The sequence below is a fragment of the Chiloscyllium punctatum genome, chromosome 16 (assembly GCF_047496795.1).
Source record: "Chiloscyllium punctatum isolate Juve2018m chromosome 16, sChiPun1.3, whole genome shotgun sequence".
Taxonomy (NCBI): domain Eukaryota; kingdom Metazoa; phylum Chordata; class Chondrichthyes; order Orectolobiformes; family Hemiscylliidae; genus Chiloscyllium; species Chiloscyllium punctatum.
The window spans coordinates 1,385,477-1,408,639 of NC_092754.1; the positions used below are offsets into that span (position 1 = coordinate 1,385,477).

General features: G+C 42.0%; 1 protein-coding gene across 19 annotated transcripts in view; it reads right to left on the bottom strand.

Moving 5' to 3' along the window:
* The window catches only part of rap1gapa (RAP1 GTPase activating protein a), a 558,062-nt gene that overhangs the window by 236,025 nt on the left and 298,874 nt on the right, over positions 1–23,163 (bottom strand). For 5 of the 19 annotated variants that reach the window (XM_072585954.1, XM_072585955.1, XM_072585933.1 and 2 more), the window contains one exon: positions 728–849. The exons of 13 other annotated variants lie outside the window; for them this stretch is intronic. Coding sequence is in view for 1 of the 6 variants with exons in the window: in XM_072585933.1 (XP_072442034.1) it covers positions 728–849 (122 nt within the window). In the remaining 5 variants the exon portion in view is untranslated. Of the gene's footprint in view, positions 1–727; positions 850–23,163 lie in introns of those variants that run through there. One more of the 19 variants, XM_072585951.1, reaches the window with a different exon arrangement.

Consider the following 23,163-nt stretch of genomic DNA (forward strand, 5'->3'; position numbering starts at 1 on the left):
AAGAAATGACACCTTTTTTTATACTAAAAGAAAATGCAGCCAGAAATATAAAGATGGCTCTGATACCAGGCAACACTTTGTGAGCTCCCAACAGCAGATCTAACCCTAACATTGCTGATAACCATACTACACTTTTAAACTTAAATTCTAAATCTGTAAAAATGACTAATAATGCTCTTTTAAATGATCTTTCTAACCCGATCGCACTTAGTGCATGTCCTTTGTAATGTAAACTGTATGTCTCTGTTGAAGCCTTTTTGATTTATACATCCTTGCTTACTATGATCTTTCTGTACTGCTCATAAATAAAACTTTTCACTGTACCTTGGTATCTGTGACAATCAATCAACTCCACTCTGCCATTGCCAGTGTGCGGACTGGTCACTAACGATTAGTGACTCATATAAAATGAAAGGCACACTGACTCTCTCCAGGCAACAGATTGTTGGAAACATAAAATAAAAAAGCGATTCTATTTGTAACAGAAGGCAATGAATATGATTTCAAGAGACTCTCCAAGTTGTAACCACATAGAGTACCTTACCAATATGGGCTTTTAATGCAATGTGGTTCAATCAATTCCTTGAAATTATGAAATTTGTTAACACCTGGTTCCAGAGAGTGCACTAACTGTAGGTATTCGACTAGAACCAAATGTACACCTACTTTGTTACAAGTTCAGTTCAAAATCAAATCAGGGTTTGCACATTATGACACATTCACTTACTTTCTGAATCGTCTAATTTAACACTTGAATCATGGAGGTCAGGAGGGTCGTATACCTCTGCCCTGGATGATGATGGATCTGTTAGTGCCCTCTGATGTTCAGGCGACTGGACAGCTTGAGTTCTTAGGAAATGAAGATTAAAAGCAATATGACTCAGGCAGTTAAAGCAGGTTTAAGAATCACCAAATAATTCACCAGAATCTTCATCCAAAATGTGGAAGAAGATTTTGGCTTCACATTAGTGGATGAACCTTTTAGCCTGAAACTGCACTCAATGTGTCTGGGAAAATATCCTGAATCTCATTATTGCTGAGAAATTGTCACCTTGTACTCATTAGGGCATTTCACATGTAACTCCAAGTCAAGAGCAGCCTCTGAGCTCCTTTCGAGTCTGATATGCTTCAGTGAAGTTTACTTCTCACTCAACAAAACTCCAGATAATACCAATCCAGTTTATTCAGATTTGCATTAATCATTGAATCTGCGCTGCTTCCTTTGTAAGTAGATTCATTCTTAGATACAGAGACTGAGGCCAGGATTTTATCCTTGCCAATCAAAACTGCTGCTATGTGATGCATAACACGTATCAAAAGATGAGGATGAAGCTTAAGCGACACCAAGTTTTATATAAAACAGTGGGCAAGTTAGTGCCAAAATTGGCAGGGAATCCAACATTTTAAAAATGCTTGCTAACCAACGGACCAAAACTTGATGCTGTGCTGACCATAATGTAGGCAGGCAAGGGCAAAGAATCCGCCTTTACATCATCAGAGGGGGAAAAGCAGAAAGGAAGGAGTAGGGATGAGAGGCACCTCTCCAAAATGATGCTTCCTTTGCACTTCCTCATCTACCCTCTAAATGGGTGAACAAATATTTCCCCAGTAAAATTCAGCCCCAAAGCTGCATGCAGTCTTTCAGGCATTGTCTCTCTAAAGCTTTATACAATTGCCAAAGGTCTTCCTTATTCCAGTACTTCAGTGCCCATGCAACGAATGCCAACATGCCATTTGCCTGCCTCCCTGTGTGTCACTGCAGACCAACTTCCTGCATTTCTGGTAGGTAGACATCCAAATTTTATAAAGATCAACATTTCAAAGCGTCACACCTTTTAAAAAATAATCTGTTTTCCTTTGCTTATCAGTAAGATGAATAAATTCACACTTCCCCACAGTATACGGCATCTTTCACCTTTCACGTATTCCAAAGTTCACTCTGTTCATATCACTTTGTAGTCTCTGTGTCTTTTGTGTATTTTGGCAGCAGGGGAATGGAGATGAATGACACCATTGTGAAGGAAATGCAGGGGTAAAGGATCATGCCCATGGATTCTGGAAGGTGGCAGGATGGACACAGCAGTTAACAGAATGTGCGGGTTTTTTGTCTTCAAAAATTAAGGAACAGAGTGCAAAAAGGGAAAGTTACACAAAACCCCTCCAAAGCTCTGGTGATGTTCCAAATATTGTCCAATTCTGGTCACCGCACTCTAGGGAGGTTGAGAAGGTTCTCAAAGAGATGCAGAGGATAGTTTGTAAGATGAGGCAATTTAGTCACAAGGTTAGGTTGGAGAAGCCAAAGCTGGTCTCCTTGTACTAAAGGAGTTTGAGAGGAGGTTGATAGATGTGTAAGATCATGATAGGTTGAGATAAGATCAATAAAGAAAAGCTGTTCCCTGTATCTGATGGTACCAGGATTACATAGAATAGATTAAAGATATCGAATAAAAGTTGCATGAGTGGTCATGACCTGGACCCTGCTGCCAATGACTCTGTGGGAAGCAGAGACAATGAATGAGTTCAAAAGGGAATTGGATGGTCATTGGGGGGAAATGGATTCATGAACAAAACGATATGGATAGAGTAAGGGAGTGGGACTCACTGGACTGCTTTTGAGAGCTGGTATACACTCAATGGGCTGAACAGTCTTTGTCTGTAACTCAATGACTGATTCCTAACAGCTCACATTCACACCAACTTTATTTAAGAATAGTGAAACATTCTAAGCACCCTATGGTATTTTTAGGCAAACATCCCCCTTCACATCTCAGACAAGATTTGGTACAAAGCTCAACGGATAATGACCATCATTCAACTTTTATATTCCAGGCCAGGATGAGTATATTATTTATTTTAAAGTGAAAATGGATTTCAATTTTCATATTTTTGGTGAGAACAATTATGGTTTGTTCTTTCAAGCAATTCAATCAATATTAACAGCAGTTTTGGGCATCTGGTTAACATCGGCGAGAAAAAGAAATTAACTTCCCTTAAGTAGTTTTGCAGAGTTACACTCTTCAGAAAGACAGGAGAATTCATTCATATTTCCTAAAGGCAGAGTCCGAGCTCTGGCACAAGTTTCCTTTCTTTATATCTGCGGAAAGTCAAACCAATGGACTTTCCAGGAATAAAATGTTTGAAACTAAACACAAGTTGAAACACAAAGTGCCATTTTCTCATTAATCTGAACAACAAAATGAAGGGCTCAGCTCCACATTGAAAGACATAATCAATGTTAAAAAATGAAGGAGAGGCAACAGGATTAATCAGGTAAAGGTCATTGTCAGTCTGGATTGATAAAACCTATGCATTGTAAGAGAAAGGAAAGACTGGGCTAAATAATCGTCTCACCCTTTGCAAATGGGTTGAATTTAAAAATATCATAAAGTGTCTCTTTTCAATCACAGCACATTCTGAAATCAAAGTAAGAAGAGTTTATTGTTACTAGTTGTGCTCCTAACACTTCAGACTATTGCAGATTTGAGGTTTTTTTTGGGGAGTTGTTTCTCATTCCTAGAGACTGGACAAAATTCATTTATATATCTATAAGTGATACTCCACATGGGAGCATTAATGCCCACCCTCACCCCCCTCCCCATGACATTTAGGTTCCTGCACAAGAAGAATACACGCAAAAACAAGTTTTCAAAATAGGGTTTATTCTAGACTATAATTATAAGTGAATGGTAGCAAATTAAATGCTTGAACAATTATCAATGACAGTAATTAAACCTATCCTCAACGTTCCTACCTGAGGGTGATTTGATTATATTAATTTTCATTCTGTTCTTTGGTCTATGCATGCATTGCCTGTCGTAACAAATTACTTTCAAATAATTTCATAACTATTACAAGCTGTTCAAATTCTATTCTTTAACTGGAGATCAACTAAACTCAACAATGCTCCTTCAGCACTGTCCATGCATTTCCAAAAGCTAAAAATAATTCATTTATTGTATCTCTGTGCAGCTGGTTTTGCTTCTGATTCCATAGAAGAAATCTACTACTGGTAAGGATCCCTGGTTCAACCAGCTACTGGCTGGAAAAACACAATTTTACATGTTGTTTGAAATTGGAAAGAAATTTTCCAACTGTGAAATAGATTCATGATGGGGCCATATCTGGAATCATGTGGCCAGTCTCGCCCAAAATATAGGAAACCACACAACTGCAAAGGTTTAAAGTATTGTGATCATAAGACCATAAAACATAGGAGTAGAATTAGGCCATTTGGCCCATTGACTCTGCTCTGACATTCAATCATGGCTGATATGTTTCTCACCCCCATTCTCCTGCTTTCTCCCTGTATCCGCTGATTCCCTTTACCAATCAAGAATCTCTGTCTGTCTTTAAGATCTCCACAACCTTCTGCAGCAATGAGTTCCACAGAATCACCACCCTCTGGCTAAAGAAATTCCTCCTTACTTCATTTGTAAAGGGTCATCCCTTCACTCTGAGGCTGTGCCCTTGGGTCCTAGCCACTTTTACCACTGGAACCATGTTCTCCACATCCACTTGATTCCAGCTCCTCCACATTCAGTAAGTTTTAATGAGTTCTCTCCTCATCTTTCTAAACTCCATTGAGTACAGACCCAGAGCCCACAACCACTCCTTATATGACAGCCCTTTGCTCAGAACCATTCTTTTAAAACTCCTCTGGGCGTTCTCCAACGCCAGCATACCCTTCCTTAGATATCGAGCCCAAAACTGCTGACAATATTCCAAATGCAGACTGACCAGAGCCTTATACAGCTTCAACAGCATATCTCTGCTCTTGTATTTTCACCATCTTGAAATGAATGCTAACATTGCATTTGCCTTCCTAACTCCCAACCGAATCTGCATGTCAACCTTATGAGAATCCTGGACTAGGACTCTCAAGCCCCTTTATGTTTCAGATTTCTGAGCTTTTCCCCCATTAGAAAACAGTCTATGCCTCTATTCTTCCTCCCAAACTGCATAACCTCACACCTCCCCACCACCTGTCTTTGTGCCATCTGCATTCTTAGCAAAAATGCCCTCAGTTCCTTTGTCCAGATCTTTAATGTATGACATGAATAGTTGTGATCACATCACTGACCCCTGTAGAACTCCACGAGCTGCCATCCTGAAAATGACCCCTTTACCCCACTCTCTGTCTTCTGCTTTCTGCCAGTCAGCCAATCCTCTATCAATCCACTATCAGCCAATCTACTATCAGCCAATCCTCTATCAATCCACTATCAGCCAATCCACTATCAGCCAATCCTGTGTCAATCCACTATCAGCCAATCCTGTGTCAATCCACTATCAGCCAATCCACTAATCACATTTCAGGCAAAAGCCCTGTAGTCCTGATGAAGGGCTCCTGCCCTAAACGTTGAGTCTCCTGCTCCTCAGATGCTGCCTGACCTGCTGTACTTTTCCAGCACCACACTCTTGACTCTGATCTCCAGCATCTGTAGTCCTCACTTTCTCCCAATCCTCTATCCACGCTAGTGCCTAGCCCCTAACACAGTGGGCTATGACCTTATTTAGTAGCCCTTGTCAAAGGCCTTCTGCAAATCCAAACAGATCATGTTCACTGGTATTCCTTTATCTAACTTTCTCATTACCTCCTCAAAGAATTTAAACAGATTTGTCAGGCATGACCCTCCTTTGACGAAGCCATACTGACTCAGCCCTATCTTATCGTGCACTTCCAAATACTCTGCAATCTCATCCTTACTAACAGACTCTCAAATCTTATCAATGACTGAGGTTAGGCCAATTGGCCTGTAATTTCCTGTATTCTGTCTCTGTCCTTTCTTAGACAAAAGTCACCTAACACCAGGTTATAGTCCAACAAGTTTATTTGAAATCACAAGCTTTTGGAAGGCTGCCCCTTTGTCAGGTGAAATGTCAGGCTTCATGCTGATCTCACATGAGGGACTGTAGCAGGTGATGTGATGCCAACTCGAAACAGTCTTCATTCCACGTCATACACACAGATATACTTTCCCAGGAAGGGATAAGGAAGTATATCCCCCATCTTGTTATAGCTCAGAAGTAATGAAATCTCTCTCCTGAGTTCACTTGCCTGAGTATCATATTTGCAGATGAATTTACTTTTATTAGATTAGATTAGATTCCCTACAGTATGGAAACAGGCCCTTTAGCCCAACAAGTTCACACTGACCCTCTGAAGAATAACCCACCCAGACCCATTCCCCTATATTTACCCCAGACTAATGTACCTAACCTACACATCCCTGCACACCACGGGCAATTTCCCATGGCCAATTCAGCTGACCAGCAAACTTTTGGATTGTGGGAGGAAACTGGAGCACCCAGACGAAACCCACACAGACACGGGGAGAATGTGCAAACTCTACGCAGACAGTTGTCCGAGGTAGGAATTGAACCTGGGTCCCTGACGCTGTGAGGCAGCAGTGCGACCTAACCACTGAACCACCGTACCTGACTTATTAAAACTAATCTGTTTTCGGGATCTACAGTCTACATTTGCAGAACAGTAGATTAAAGAAGTCAGTGCTCACATTTATAAGAATGCTGCTTTGCTAAATAATAATCACTCACAGTCAATTCCAAGTAATGATATGGAACAATTAGCAATTAACAAATCATGAGCTCTCCAGGATGACTGACTCTAATAGCCTGTTGTCTAACTTCCAGTTACTGACTCCTTTAGATGCACTAAGTTAGACTTCAGAAGGTGAAGTCTGATAATTAAGTACAAGTGTCTCAAGGAAATCTTGAGGAGATAAAACCCCTGTTCATCCAGAGGGTGAGGAATCAGATGTAATGTCAGAGATACATCATGAGCATTTCCCTTTCCTATCAGCCTCATTCACACAAACAGCCTTTTTCCATTCCACTCCAAAGAGTCTGATCATGAAATGTCTCCTTAAACCACTAGACTCAGAGCATATGCAAACAATAATGATAAAAAAATTCAAGAAAATGACATCTCTTGTGGTACAGTGGTGGTGTCCCTACCTTTGAGTCAGGAGGCTGGGTTCAGGTCTCACTTGCTTTGGATATGTGTAATAGCAACATTGCCCAGGTTGATTAGAAAATATCCTTGAAGAAAATGACTTAAGAGGAACGTTAATTTCACATTTACAATGGGATGCTTTGTTAGTTTGAGACATGTTAAGGTACAAAACCTAGGGGCCCAAGAAAGTTAGCTATTTTTTAAATGCATCAACTACTACATTTTTATGTCAGTAATCTGGCCAGTGCTGTGTTTATGAAAACATTCTTGTAAGTGGAACTTGGTTCTGAATGAAATATAACAGAACCATTCATTTCACCAGATTGGAGTAGGTCTTTTATTTAGACAATATACTTCCTACTTTGCTGTAGGTCATACATAGATTTCAGATAACAGCTTGTCCAATAAGTAACAGTATTCTCTCTGTGATCAGGCTCCTCCTGCCTGACAAATGCACACATGCAAATGCATAAAGTAGTCTTAAACATAGTACTCTGAATTGTGGCCAATGTTTAGCAGTGTTATACTTCACAAAATTTTCCAACCACACTTAAATAAATTGTATAGGTGCAATTACCCAAATTGCATTGGAATTACAAATAGAGAAAACTCAAATCCACATCCAAAACAGTTTAACATCAAACATCTTGCAATGCATTCAATTTACTCGGGATCAACCTAGGTTGTATCATGATGGCACTATAAGTGGCGACTTGGAAACTTGCACATGTGTACATTTGACAATAAAGTTAATTCTATTTCTGAATTTTGGCATAGAAGAAATGTAACTGCATACCATCATTTATCCCAGTAATGTACACATCACAGCATTAATGACCAATCCTACGTGGGCAGAAATGAGAATGAAACAAATTTCTAGCCAATAAACAAATTACCAAAGATCTGAAACACACAATTAATTGAACTGTTTTTGGTGGCTGGAAAACTTTGAGAAACCATTTTTGAGATAGAATTAATATTCATATGAAAAAAATCCCAATTGCAAAAACCCATCAACCTTCATCTTTAATAACTTTCAGTGATCTTGCCTCACAACTCTCTCAATTCCAAATATTCACCAGGCTGTGGAAGGTTGTTTTTCAGTTTTAAATGAGTGTTGCTTTATTCTGTAACTATATCCCCCAGTTCAAGATTCCACCATGAGTAGAAACATCTTCAGGATGTAGCTATTCTAATACATGTTTATGACAGTTTGGGGCTAATGGAGTCACCTTTCCTGTCTTATACAGAATGGATTTATTTTATAATTTAAAAAGGGTGACAAGGAGTCAATAACGAAATGTTGAAACATTTATTGGGATCATTGCGGAGCTTTGGATAATTCAGATCCAATTTATACAACCTTCACACTACTGTGATTCATCCCCAAAATGTGGTGAATGGTGAAATCTGATTGGTGGAGCAGTTGAACAACTTTATTAATTGTTAATAATGTGAACAGCCAATTGCTTAAACTCTCTACTTCCCCATGGAATTCAGCATTGAGTTAATTTGAGAAATAGCTGTGATAGTCCAGGATTAACAAAGGTACCAGAGTTCCTGGAAAACGAGTGTTCTGTGCAGTACAGAAGGTTCTTCCAAAGAAGAACTGAACAGTTAAAGGGATGACTGACAGAATCCTCCAGCTATGTGGTCAATCTCCTTCCCACCTGTTCATGGAAAGACTGGAACAGCCTAAATATCCACAGAAACTCCACCAGTTCCAACAACACTGCTTATCCCAAAATATGGCAAGTTGCAATCAGCAGTGGACTCAAATTCTGGATTAGTGGTGCTGGAAGAGCACAGCAGTTCAGGCAGCATCCAAGGAGTGGACTCAAATTACACAGTTACTGTCTCCAACAGGGACTGCAGAATGAGTAGGTGATTTAACAGACACAACCTCAATTTCTACCTCCCAAGTGTTTACTTGAATACAATAGATAGAATTTTGAATCAAGCAAATATCTTTCTACACTGAATCACATTTTCTTTCCCACTTTGAGCATACATACTTCTTCCCCTCCCTTCTTCAAGTCACGTCTATGCAGAGTACAGTTCTGACTCGTTGCTGTCGAGACCATAACATACAGGAGTATAGTCAGACCATTCAACCCATCGGGTTTGCTCCCCTACTGGATCATGGCCGATATATTTCTCACCCCCATTCTCCTGCCTTCTCCCTATAATTTGATCCCCTTACCAATCAGGAACCCCTCTCTCTCTCTGTCTTAAATACACTCAATGACTTCGTTCCACAGAGTCACCACCCTCTGGCTGAAGAAATTCCTTCCTATCTCTGTTCTAAAGGGTTGTCCCTTCAATCCGAGGCTGTGTCCTAGGGTTCTAGTCTCTCCTACCGGTGGAAATGCCTTTTCCACATCCACTGTGTCTAGACCTCTCAGAATTCTGTAAGTTTCAGGAAGATCCCCCTCTCACCCTTCAAATTCCATTGATCACAGACCCAGACCCCTCAACCAATCCTTATATGACCAGCCCTTCACTCTAGGGATCACTCTTCTAAATCTCCTCTGGACCCTCTGCAACACCAGCACATCCTTCCTTAGATCCGACTCCAAAACTGCTCACAATGATCCAAATGAGGCCTTGGACAGCCTCAGCAGCACATCTCTGCTCTTGTGCTCACCCTCTGGAAATGAATGCTAACACTGCATTTGCCTTCCTAACTGCCAACTGAACCTGCATATTAACCTTCAGAAATCCTGAACTAAGACTCCTAAATCCATTGTGCTTCAGATTTGCAAAGACTTACCCCATTTAGGAAATGGTTAATGCTTCTATTCTTCCTCCCAAAGTACATAACCTCACACTTTCCCACATTGCATTCCATCTGCCATGTCTTTCCCACTCTCCTAACCCGTCCTCAGCATGACCTGTCCCTCCACCTGTCTTAGTGCCATATGATGCCTTGCAGTTTCTGTTACTGACCCAGGCTGCAAACAGTGATGCTGGGCAACCCCCGATCTGGATTATGGGATGTTCCTTGTGGAGATATATTTAATGGAATGTGTAGATTCAATTTGCACTCATTTAATTTTAAAATCCCTGTTTACAGCATTTCACTGAGTCCAATTAATTCACTAATACATGAAAAGCCCACATTGTTATGGAATTTGAACCTTGTTCGGTGGCCATTTTCTTCCTCCATGTTAATGGCTTGCTATTGGTTCTGGGAACTAATTGCTGATTTGAGACTGGAAAATCGACATTAGGGGCAGGGGCATCTCTCAGGGGTGGAGAGATAGACTTCCAGCCTCATTCCTGATGAAAGGTTTTGGCCCGAAACGTGATTTTCCTGTTCCGCGGATGCTGCCTGACCTGCTATGCTTTTCCAGCACCACGCTAAGGTTGACTCTAATCTCCAGCATCTGCAGTCCTCACTTTCACCAACTGATTTGAGAGCCTGAAGAGCAAAGAAGGATGTTGCTGTTTTTATTGATCTGATCTCCTCCACCTCCTTACACCGTTACAGCTAGAAATAAAAAGGTCAACACTGACTGTAAAACTCACTCAGATCCAATTACAGAAGGTCCAGTTGGTGAGTAAATTATTCCAAAATATTAATTGCACACATAATGCTGTGGTTTTATTGCTTCATTTGTAAATGTTCGTTATGACATTGTGTCTGATGAAAGGAGCAGGTCAAGGATTCATGATCAAGTGCTGTGCAAGTCTAATTCATCATCAGCAAACTGATTGGTTATTCCATGAACAAACATATGAGAGATTTATGATTGGGAAACAAATCAGCCCGAGTGGCCTTCTCCTGCATTCAGTTTGCCACACGCTACGCAAATTTGTAAAAGCAAAATTGAGCTAAACCTTAATTTAATGCAGAGACCACATAAATTACAAAATGCAAACTTGTTTCATGGACATCAATGCGTGTATTGTTTCCTCCTAGCGCTGCTGTCTGTCCCTTAAATGAAATGTACACATAGATTTCCTTCCCTCCTGCTCCTAAGATTGCCTGAGAAATGGATGCATTGTGAAGGACAAATGGGTGTTAATTATTACCCCTGTGCTGTCATTCAGATGAATAATACTGCTCCATACCACTGGTACTGGTGCATGCTTTGAAAGAAAGCAAAATGGTGATACAAGTCACAGGAAATTAATCACAGGACAGGGTAAACAACTATCTCCTGCTGGGACTGGATGCTTATCACCAGCAGAATGTGTCCACAAAAATTAACTTGTTTTTGGTTTTGCTGTTTTGGGAGTTGTTGTTTGTTGGTTCATGACGGAGCCTGTTCTGTAGGTTCTGTGAAATGGATGATTTGGATGCAGGGAACCGCAATGGACAGATGGACATCTGTCTATCTGAACACCGCAGTGTTCACTGGAAGTAATTCACTCATACAACTCCTTATCCATTAATGACAGTGAGGATTTGGCCACTCAACTGGCCAAGTACCTACACTGACAACCTTGAATAGAACATAGAACATAGAACAATACAGCGCAAAAGCTGCGCTTTGACCCTCGATGTTGCACCGACCTGTGAACTATTGTCAGCTCGTCCCCCTACATTATCCCAAAATCATCCATGTGCTTTATGTAAGAATTGTTTAAATCTCCCTAATGTGGCTGAGGTGACTACATTAATAGGTAGGGCATTCCATGCCCTTATCACTCTCTGTGTAAAGAACCTGCCTCTGACATCTGTCTTAAGTCTATCACCCCTCAATTTGTAGTTATGCCCCCTCATACAAGCTGACATCATCATCCTAGGAAAAAGACTTTCACTGTCTACCCTATCTAATCCTCTGACCATCTTGTATGTCTCTATCAAATCCCCTCTTAGTCTTCTTCTTTCCAATGAGAACAGACCCAAGTCTCTCAGCCTTTCCTCATAAGACCAAGCAACATCCTGGTAAATCTCCTCTGCACCTTTTCCAATGCTTCCACATCCTTCCCGAAATATGGGGACCAGAACTGTACACAATATTCCAAATGTGGCCGCACTTGCGTTTTGTACAGCTGCAGCATGATATTGCGGCTCCGGAATTCAATCCCTCTACCAATGAAACCGAACACACCATATGCCTTCTGAACAGCACTATCAACCTGGGTGGCAACTTTTAGGGATCTATGTATATGGACTCCAAGATCCTTCTGCACATCCACACTACCAAGAATCTTTCTATTGACCCAGTACTCTGCCTTCCTGTTATTCTTCCCAAAGTTCGCCACCTCACATTTAGCTGCATTGAACTCCATTTGCCACCTTTCAGCCCAATCCTGCAGTTTATCCAAGTCCCCCTGCAACCTGTAACATTCTTCCAAACTGTCCACTACTCCACTGACTTTAGTGTCATCTGCAAATTTACTAATCCATCCACCTATGCCTGCGGCTAAGTCATTTATGAAAATGACAAACAGCAGTGGTCCCAAGACAGATCCTTGTGGCGCACCACTAGTAACTGGACTCCAGGCTGAATATTTTCCATCAATCACCACTCGCTGCCTTCTTTCAGAAAACCAGTTTCTAATCTAAACTGCTAAATCACCCTCAATTCCATGCGTCTGCATTTTCTCCAACAGCCTACCACGTAGAACCTTATCAAAGACTTTACTGAAGTCCATGTATACCACGTCAACTGCCCTAGTCTCATCTAAAAGCTTGGTCACCCTCTCAAAAAACTCAACGAGGTTTGTGAGACATGACCTTCCCTTGATGAAACCATGCTGACTATCTGAAATCAAATCGTTGCTTGCTAGATGATTATAAATCTTATCTCTTATAATCCTTTCCAAAACCTTTCCTACAACAGAAGTAAGGCTCACTGGTCTATAATTACCTGGGTCATCTCTACTGCCCTTCTTGAACAAGGGCACAACATTTCCAATCCTCCAGTCCTCTGGTACTAAACCTGTAGACAATGATGACTCAAATATCAAGGCCAAAGGCTCTGTTATCTCCTCCCTAGCTTCCCAGAGAATCCTCGGATAAATCCCATCCAGCCCAGGGGACTTGTCTACTTTCACTCCTTCTGGAATTGATAACACCTGTTCATAACTAACCTAGATCCTTTCTAGTCTAATATCTCATACCTCATTCTTCTCCTCTACAATATTCTCCTTTTCCTGAGTGAAAACCGATGAGAAATGTTCACTTAGCACCTCTCCGATCTCCACAGGGTCCACACTCAACTTCCCACTTCTGGCCCTATTCCTACCCTAGTCATCCTTTTATTCCTCACATACCTATAGAAAGCTTTAGGGTTCTCCTTTATTCTATTTGCTAAAGACTGCTCACGTCCTCTCTTTGCTCTTCTTAACTCTCTCTTTAAATCCTTCCTAGCTGATCTGTAACTCTCCGTCGCCTCATCTGTACCATCTTGCCTCATCAACACATAAGCCACCTTCTTCTGCTTAACAAGAGATGCAATTTCTTTCGTAAACCATGGTTCCCTTACCTTATCACTTCCTCCCTGCCTGACAGGGACATACCTATCAAGGACACGCAATATCTGTTCCTTAAACCAGCTCCACATTTCCATTGTCTGCATCCCCTGCATTTTGCTACCCCATTCTATGCATCCTAATTCTTGCCGAATTGCATTATAATTGCCCTTCCCCCATTGATAACTCTTGACCTGTCGCATGTACCTATCCCTTTCCATCGCTAAACTAAATGTAACTGAATTATGGTCACTCTCTCCAAAGTGCTCACCTACAACTAAATCAAACACCTTGCCTGGTTCATTACCAAGCTCCAGATCCAGTGTGGCCTCCCCTCTTGTCAGCCCTTAGACATACTGTGTCAACATCAAGGTCCTGGTTACCTCTCAATGCTGCAAGCTCACCTACTTTATTTCAGATACATCTGGAGTTGAAGTAGACACACTTCAAACCAGTTTGCTGTCTGCCAGGACATTCCTGTGACCCTGAAATCCTGTCCCTGTCCTCCCTACTCCCATCCTCCTGTGCACTGCAACTACACCTCAGGTTCCCATCCCCCTGCTGAGCTAGTTTAAACCCACCCGAATAGCACCAGCAAATTTTCCACGCAGGATATTAGTACCCCTCTGGGTCAAGTGAAGACTGTCCTGTTTGTAGAGGTCCCACTTTCCCCAGAATGAGCCCCAATTCTCCAAGTACGTGAAACCCTGCCTCCTGCACCATCCTTGCAGCCATGTGTTCAGCTGATATCTCTCCCTATTCCTTGCCTTGCTACCAGGTGGCACGGGTAACAAACCAGTGATAACAACTCTGTTTGTTCTGGCTCTCAACTTCCACCCTAGCTCCCTGAAATCCTGCCTTACATCCCTATCCCTCTTTTTACCTATATCATTGGTACCTACGTGGACCACGACTTGAGGCTGGTCACCCTCTCCCTTCAGGACCCCAAAGATACGATCCGAGACATCACAGACCCTGGCACCTGGGAGGCAACACACCAACCGTGAGTCTCCTTCAAATAAAGAGAGGAACCTCACAGTCAAGTCTAAACCTTTCCCCCCTCCCTGCCAATTCCTTGAGCACCATATCACTCTGCAAAGCAGATTGAGGGGGTGTCTGAGACACTGCCATGGCCGATGGGCCTGAGTTACACCAATAAGGTGGCAGAAACTCAGTGTCAACACAACCTTTTAATGACTACATAAATCAGAGTGTCTTAACAAATATAAATACAGTGGAAAAAGACAAGTCTGCCATTTTGCCAGAATAGAGGCAAAAACACTGCAGATGGTGGAATCCAAAGTAAACAAGTAGGAGGCTGGAAGAACACAGCAGGCCAAGCAGCTCGGCATCATTTTGCCAGATGGCCACTGCAGTCACCGTGTGGTATTGTACCGCCTGGTTCGGTGTGAGGTCTATCTGGTGATCAGTAGTGGAGGATACATCACCTGAGAATATCTACAGAGGGGCACTATTTTTAGATAATAAGAAGGTTTATTGCATGATAACAATAAGTACAACTTGTTTTGCTCAGGCAAAGTTACAAGGACTTTAGGGAGCAGGCACAGACCCATCTGCTCCCTCTGAAAGCTCTAGTAGAACTCCCCACTTCCACCTGCAGGCTGTGTGTGATGTCAGTAGAGTTGCTGGAGTTGATGTAATATGATCATTTACTCCTTCAGGACCACCACCTTATACAACAGTGTACAGCAAGATCCCACAGAGGAAGCAAATAATCTACTGCTTTGAAGACTGTGCCTAGGGAGTCTCTACTGCTCTTCTTTGAATAGTGTCAGATTCTTTAATGACCACCTGAGCAAAAGAGCTGAGCCTTTGGTAGATATTAAATTTACAAATATCATGGTGGCTCAGTGGTTAGCACTGCTGCTGCACAGTCGCAGAGACCTGGGTTTGATTCCAGCCTTGGGTGACTGTGTGGAGTTTGCACATTGTCTTCATGGGTTTCCTTCCTACAGCCCAGAGATGTACAGATTAGATGTATTGGCCAGGGATGTATATTTTCTGTGTAGTAGCCACAGGAAATGCAGGGAAGGTGGGGGGGGGGTGGCTTTGCTCCCTTCAGAGGGTTGGTACAGACTTGATGGGCTGAAAGGCCAAATTCCGTACAGTAGGGAATTCTATGATATTGGTCTAATTATTGATGAATTTCCCAGTTGCACTCAGGAGTTCCAGACCTTCAGAATCTCTCACTCTCTCGAGGGTTATATCCCAAACACAGTTTTCGGCTTCTGTGCCAGTCAGACCATGATATTTTTTAATCCACTTTAGCAGGTTTTACATCCAGCTTTTTGAACAGAGCTTATTCACACAATCTCCTCCTGTCCAAATGTGTTCACCCATTGAGAACAAATTGCAAGAAAGTATAAACTGATTTCTACCAGTGCTGTTATATGTGCGGATTCAGTCTGATCCACATAAAAGGATTTTGAGCTCACATTCAGATTAAAAACACCAGGTATCTATTAAACTGCAGGCTATGTATATATTTCCATTGCTTTCCTTGACAGAGTCTCAGTGTGATGTTGATGCCATTGATTGAATGTTTACTGCAGGAATTCTCAAAACTCCAACAACATCAATGCTTTGACGCAAGTCAGAGAGGGGCTTGTATCTGGTCCTGCCTGGGTCTAATGGCCCATCCCAGGTATGTTGAATCCAAACATTCCTAACTCAAAGTTTCCCCTTCTGCAATGAAACCCAGTTGCTGACATTATTCCCGCTGGGACATTGAAAAAGTCACCACTTAATACAAGAACAAAATTATTTCATGTGACAGCAAACAATTTGCTTTCAATTGATGACAATTGGCACAGTTGTAAGATTTTTCAAATTCATTCATTAACTGGATTGGGCTGAACTAACTTTTTATTTACCCCCACATGCTCCCCCCCTCCTCCTCCCACCCACCAACTGTCCTCTAAAGTATCTGTGAAGAAGGCAGCCAAATGAGGAATAGGTTTTGACCGGGTTGAAAGGAACTCTGGTTCACAGAAACGTTCCGAATGGTTCACGTTAAAAAACACCTCCACCTGTAACCATGGCAACACCAACAAGAGAATGTATCTAATATCCCTTCTTAAAAGAAAATTGCTCAATCCGATCATGTAAGATGTAGCTCAGTCCTAAACAATGCAGTACACTGAAGGTCAAGTGGTTCATTCATGATCAAAGCTACATTCCAGACTTTGAATTCTTGCAAGTGAAGAAGAATACAAAATATCTTCACTGAAAACAAAAATAAAATGCAAACTACACACAGGCTTTTGTTCAGTTTCTCGAGGTCAGCTGTTGGCATGTGGCCCAAAACGGATATAAGATTAGATTACTTACAGTGCGGAAACAGGCCCTTCGGCCCAACAAGTCCACACCGCCCCGCCGAAGCGCAACCCACCCATACCCCTACATCTACCCCTTACCTAACACTACAAGCAATTTAGAATGGCCAATTCACCCAACCTGCACATCTTTAGGACTGTGGGAGGAAACCGGAGCACCCGGAGGAAACCCACGCAGACACGGGGAGAATGTGCAAACTCCACACAGTCAGTCGCCTGAGGCGGGAATTGAACCTGGGTCTCTGGCGCTGTGAGGCAGCAGTGCTAACCACTGTGCCACCGTGCCGCCCACAAAGAGATTGATTTAATTTATATAGCACCTTTCACAATGACATGATATGCCAAAGGACTGACTGGCTCCAGTTCAAACACATGAAATTCATGAGTTTGTGAACAATGTTTCTGATGAGCAAATAGATCGAGAAGCAAAGAAATGGGGAGAGGTAGTGGGGCCAGGCAAGAAACCAAAAGACAATGGGTGTTGCACTTCGAAATGATTGGTCACTATTTCAGTGGATTCTGAATCATTGTTTCCAGTTAGAACCAAATAATATTTTGATCTGTTCAATCTAAGCAGATATTGGACTTGGTGGAATAGGTTTGAGGGGCTAAATGTCCCAATTCTGTCCAAACCCGTCCATATACAGCTGAGGGCAGAGCATTAGATGTGACCTATATGGACTTCAGTAAGGTGTTCGACAAGGTTCCCCATGGGAGACTGATTAGCAAGGTTAGATCCCATGGAATACAGGGAGAACTAGCCATTTGGATACAGAACTGGCTCAAAGGTAGAAGACAGAGGGTGGTGGTGGAGGGTTGTTTTTCAGACTGGAGACCTGTGACCAGTGGAGTGCCACAAGGATCGGTGCTGGATCCTCTACTTTTTGTCATTTACATAAATGATTTGGATGCGAGCATAAGAGGTACAGTTAGTAAGTTTGCTAATGACACCAAAAGTGGACGTGTAGTGAACAGCGAAGAAAGTTAACTCAGATTACAACAGGATCTTAATCAGATGGGCCAACGGGCTGAGAAATGGCAGATGGAGTTTAATTTAGATAAATGTGAGGTGCTGCATTTTGGGAATCTTAGCAGGACTTATACACTTAATGGTAAGGTCCTAGGGAGTGTTGCTGAACAAAGAGACCTTGGAGTGCAGGTTCATAGCTCCTTGAAAGTGGAGTCGCAGGTCGATAGGATAGTGAAGAAGGCGTTTGGTATGGTTTCCTTTATTGGTCAGAGCATTGAGTATAGGAGTTGGGAGGTCATGTTGCGGCTGTACAGGATATTGGTTAGGCCAAAATTGGAATATTGCATGCAATTCTGGTTGCCTTCCTATCGGAAAGATGTTGTGAAACTTGAAAGGGTTCAGAAAAGATTTATAAGGATGTTGCCAGGGTTGGAGGGTTTGAGCTGTAGGGAGAGGTTGGATAGGGTAGGGCTGTTTTCCCTGGAGCATCAGAGGCTGAGGGGTGACCTTACAGAGGTTTATAAAATCATGAGGGGGCATGGATAGAGTAAATAGACAAAGCATTTTCCCTGGGGTGGGGGAGTCCAGAACTAGAGGGCATAGGTTTAGGGTGCGAGGGGAAAGATATTAAAGAGACCTAAGAGGCAATTTTTTTCACACAGAGGGTGGTACGTATATGGAATGAGCTGCCAGAGGAAGTGTTGGAGGCTGGTACAATTACAACATTTAAGAGGCATCTGAGTGGGTATATGAATAGGAAGGGTTTGGAGGGATATGGCCGGGTGCTGGCAGGTGGGACTCGATTGGGTTGGGATATCTGGTCGGCATGGACGGGTTGGACCAAAGGGTCTGTTTCCGTGCTGTACATCTCTATGACTCTATGACATAGGACTAGCTGACTAACTGTCTGGCCAGCAAGCTATTAACTGTATAAAAAATAAAATGGAGAGTTTTTCTATTGTAGCATCATGCGGTGATATCGTTAAACTGTCTAAAATGCACAGCACCTTTCTAACATCTGTGCAATAATACAACACTCTATTTCAACATTTGTGTAGATTATACAGAAAGCCAGCTCTTCCAAAAATTAGACACTTGGCAGAGACAGTTAAAAGAAGCGCCGCTCGGAGACCGAATTAAAAGTTAATTATGAAGTTAATATCAATTTGATCTTTTCAATTCACTGTTGAGTTATAAATTACAGAGCATGCTTATTCATGAAATAGGTCATCAGCAGGAAATTATCCTGGCTTCAAGACGACTTGAGGAAATTGTTTCATTCAGCATCATATATTTAAAAAAAAACATAGGAAGTGGAAAAGAAATAATTCTCTGTCTACTGTAGCAGAATTGAACTAATCAAATGTTGCCTATTTTTAATTGTGTTCTGCACATAACTGAAACAAAATTTCAAAGCCATGGGTGGGCCTTGCTTAAGAGTAAAGTTAAAATTTCAATCCTCACCAGCAAGCTGCGTCTCAGCAGCTAAGTTTGACAAATTACACCTTGAGTCTTTCAGGGAAAAGGTTCAGATCAATGTTACAGAATGTTGGAATTGAGAAATTATTCATGTTTTCAGCCAAATACAAGTATAATTTGTGTTAATTGTAAACTAGTGGAATGGGCAGATTAACTTCCTCAAATTCTGCTGATGTAGTATAATAGTTGTAATATGGTTCACAGAAAATAGACCATGTCGAAGGAGGCCCTTCAGCCCATTGTCTTTGAGATGATTGATCTCCTGAGCCTAACCCGACCTTCCTGCATTAGACCCAGGGCCTGAGCTCCTGGCTCTTCAAATGAAGATCCAAATCATTGTTTTTAAACGTGGCGAGAGTTTCTGGTGCCGACACTATCAAGTGGGAAACCGATTCCTCATCTTCTATTGCAACCTTCCACTAACTATTTCAAATCGATGGTTCTCTGCTGTAAACCTTTCTAAGGTAAATAGCTTGTCTGACTTTACTTTATTTAGGCTCCTCATAATTACAAACAATTCAATTTGGTCACTCCTCAGCCTGCTGTGTTCCAAGAAAAACAATCCCATGCTACCCAATTATAGCAACAATTTTCCAGTCCAAGCCACATCTTTAGAAGTCTCCTCTGCAGCCTCTCCCATTAATTCACATCTTTCCCACATATAACCAGAATGGTACTCAGTGCCGGAGCTATTGATTAATTCATGTTGTCCACAGATCCAGCATAACCTCAACTGATGAAGGAAATGAAACCTAACGTGATGCAATTGCCCTGTCCAGCCATCTCGTTAATGTTCTGTGCCAATACACTCCACCTCCCTCTGATCCTCCCTGCCCTCCTGTTTATTCCGCATTCTTCCCCTTCTTCCAAACTCCTGAAATATATTGCCTCATTTCTCCGAAACGAAATCCAGTTTTCCATTTAGTCCCACATCTTCGGCCATCTCCAGCTTTCTGCAGTTTAAAGCCATTTTCCTCACGGTTAACCGCACAGGCAAATCTGGATCATTTCCAAACTTCAATATCATTCCCCTTTCATTGAAGTCTAAATTATTAATAAAAGCTACAGGAGACAAGGACCATGCATGGAGTCCTGTGGAATGCCATGAGTAACATTGTCAGTCACACAAACCCCCAGTCATCAATTCACCTTGTGTTTTCTGTCACAAAGGTGCACACTGAGACTGGCTGACACTGTTACCTTGAAGATCCATTAACAGTGATTTCAAATACTTCCCTGATGGTTGGCAATCGTCAATTTTACTCTTGTGTATCTGTTAAATATTAATATTGCAACAAGCAGCTAGTTTAACATTGATTCTCACACTAAATTACAGCAGATTTGATGCAAAACATAAAGGAGGGCAGTTTATTTATTAAAATATTAACCACTGGAATGATTCACAAACAGCTGCATCCTGAGATCAGGTTCATTACCACAATTCAGAAGCTGTGCTTACTTATCCCTGAAAGGTCAGGGGAAACCTCACTGTGGGTTAGACGCAATCAGCTTCAGTTCATTAAAGCACTTTCAGCATGCCAACCCATACCAGAGGAGAAACTGGAAAGCCAATCAATAACTGGTCAGTAAGGTTCTATTTTTAGCTATTGTGTTACAAAATGTAAGTGGGAATTTCCTGGGAGTTCAGTGGTGATTCCAGCATCTTACAAACTCCATGCTAAAGAAAACACATTGGACTCTAGACAAGTGCACCAACGGCTGGGAAATGTCTATCCCCAAGAAGGTCACGCAGTCTAAAATGTTGCAGGTTTGACCTCAGCTCTGAATCTTGTTGCAAGGCATCGGGAAGAAAGTTTAAAAATCACTCAATCAAATCACTGCTTAAGAGAAATTATCTGAGAGAGAGAGGTTGTATGCATTGGTGTGTGTGAGACAGTGGGTGTGCCCATTGGTGAGAGATAGAGGGTGTATGTACATTAGTGTACCTCAGTGAATAACAACAGGATTGATCTCCACCATGTTGCCTTCTTTAGTGAGCACCATATTAATATCCAATATGGAGATAGAATTGCACATGGACAAGGATGACCAGTTCTTGGGGGATCATTCTGGCTTTGCACAAAGTTAGGCTCAAATGCAGGTAATGGAGAACACTGAGATACAGGTCATTCTACTAGAACATGTGTTTCGTCAGCGTGAATTGGCTATGACCGAGTGACAAATTGTGGGCGTTGTTTGGATAATGTGAACTTTCCACTGAATGGGTATAGCGATTTTCTCTTAGTGATCTTCTACAGTGTGAGGCTGCAGAGGAACACAACTGCCCGTTATATCAGAACAATCTGTAATTTATTACATTTCTAAATAGTCAATGAGCACTGACTGGCATGTGACCTCAATCACGATCAAGTGTATCTTAAGCTTTGGTTGCCATTCCAACTTCATTTTAATTTGGCTCCCTCATCCTCTCCCCATCTCTCCCTTCCATTTGATTGTCTGCATTGTTCTGAACAGGCTTTCCACATAAATTATTCAACTGGAAACACGGGTGATTTATTGGTAGTGGTTAATAACTGAAAAGAATATCACTGATGACCTGTGAATGGAAGAAGCTGATAAGTTTTGGTTTCAGGCTATTGAGATACAGTAGTAGTGCCCTTACCTCTTAGTCAGAAGGTCTGGGTTCAAGTTACATCTGTGTGTAATAACATCTCTGAACAGGTTGATTAGAAAATGCTAAAGTTTGGTTTGAACGTCTTGTGATACAAGAGTAGTGACCATACCTCTGGGTCAAAGGGTTCAGGTTCAAATCCGTGAGGTGTGTCATAACTGAGGTGTGCCAGATTGATGACATGCTTTATTTTAAACTTTGAGCAGTTTTTTCTAGTAAAATAACAGGATGAAAAACAGAGTTTGACGGTATTTTCGATTAATTACGAAGGCTTTACTTCCTTAGTGAAAGATGGGAGAATTTCAGTAAATGACTTTTTCAGTGACTAATACATATCTACCTGGATTGGGAAGGTTATATGTCATAAAGTATCGGGACGGAATGAAGCCATTTGGCCCATTGAGTTTGCCCTGCCATTTGATCATGTCTGAGATGTTTCTCGACCTTATTATCCTACCTTCTCCCTGTGAGCCTCGAGTCCTTCCCTAATCAAGAAACTTTCCCCGTCTGCCTTTAAGAAACTCAGTGACTTGGCTGCCACAGCCCTCTGCAGCCATGAGTTCCATTGAATCCCCACCCTCTGCCTGAAGAAATTCCTCCTTATCTCAGTTCTAAAGGGATGTTCCTTCACACTGAGGCTGTGCCTTCAAATCCTCGTCTCTCTGACTAGTGGAAACATCTTCTCCATGTCCACTCTATCCAAGCCTCTCAGTATTGTGTAAGTTTCAATGAGATTCCGCTCCCCCCCCAACCCTCATCCTTTAAGTACAGATCCAGAGTCCTCAATCACCTCTCATATGCCTACGCTTTCATTCTTGGGATCGTTTATATAAAAGTCCTCTAGACCCCCCTCTAACACCAGCGCATCCTTCCTTAGAAACAGAGTCCAAGCCCTTCTGTAGCCTCCCTGGTTCCTCAACACTACCTTTCCCTCCAGTTATTTTTGCGTCATCTGCAAACCTTGCAACAATGCCCTCAGTTTCTTTGTCCAGATCATTAATGTATAAAATGGATAGTTGTGGTCCAGCGCTGACCCTCATGGAACTCCAATAATTACCAGGGCTGCCATCATGAAAAACACCCCTCTATCCCCACTCTCTGCCTTCTGCCAAACAGCCAATCCTCTGTCCATGCCAGTACCTTGTCCCTAATACAGTGGGCTCTCATCATATTTGGCAGCTTCTTGTGCAGCACCTTGTCAAAGGCCTTCTGGGAATCCAAATTAATCATGTCCATTGGCTCTTCTTTGTCTAACTTGCTCAGTACCTTCCTCAAAGAATTCCAACAGATTTGTCAAGCATGACCTCCCTTTGATGAAGCC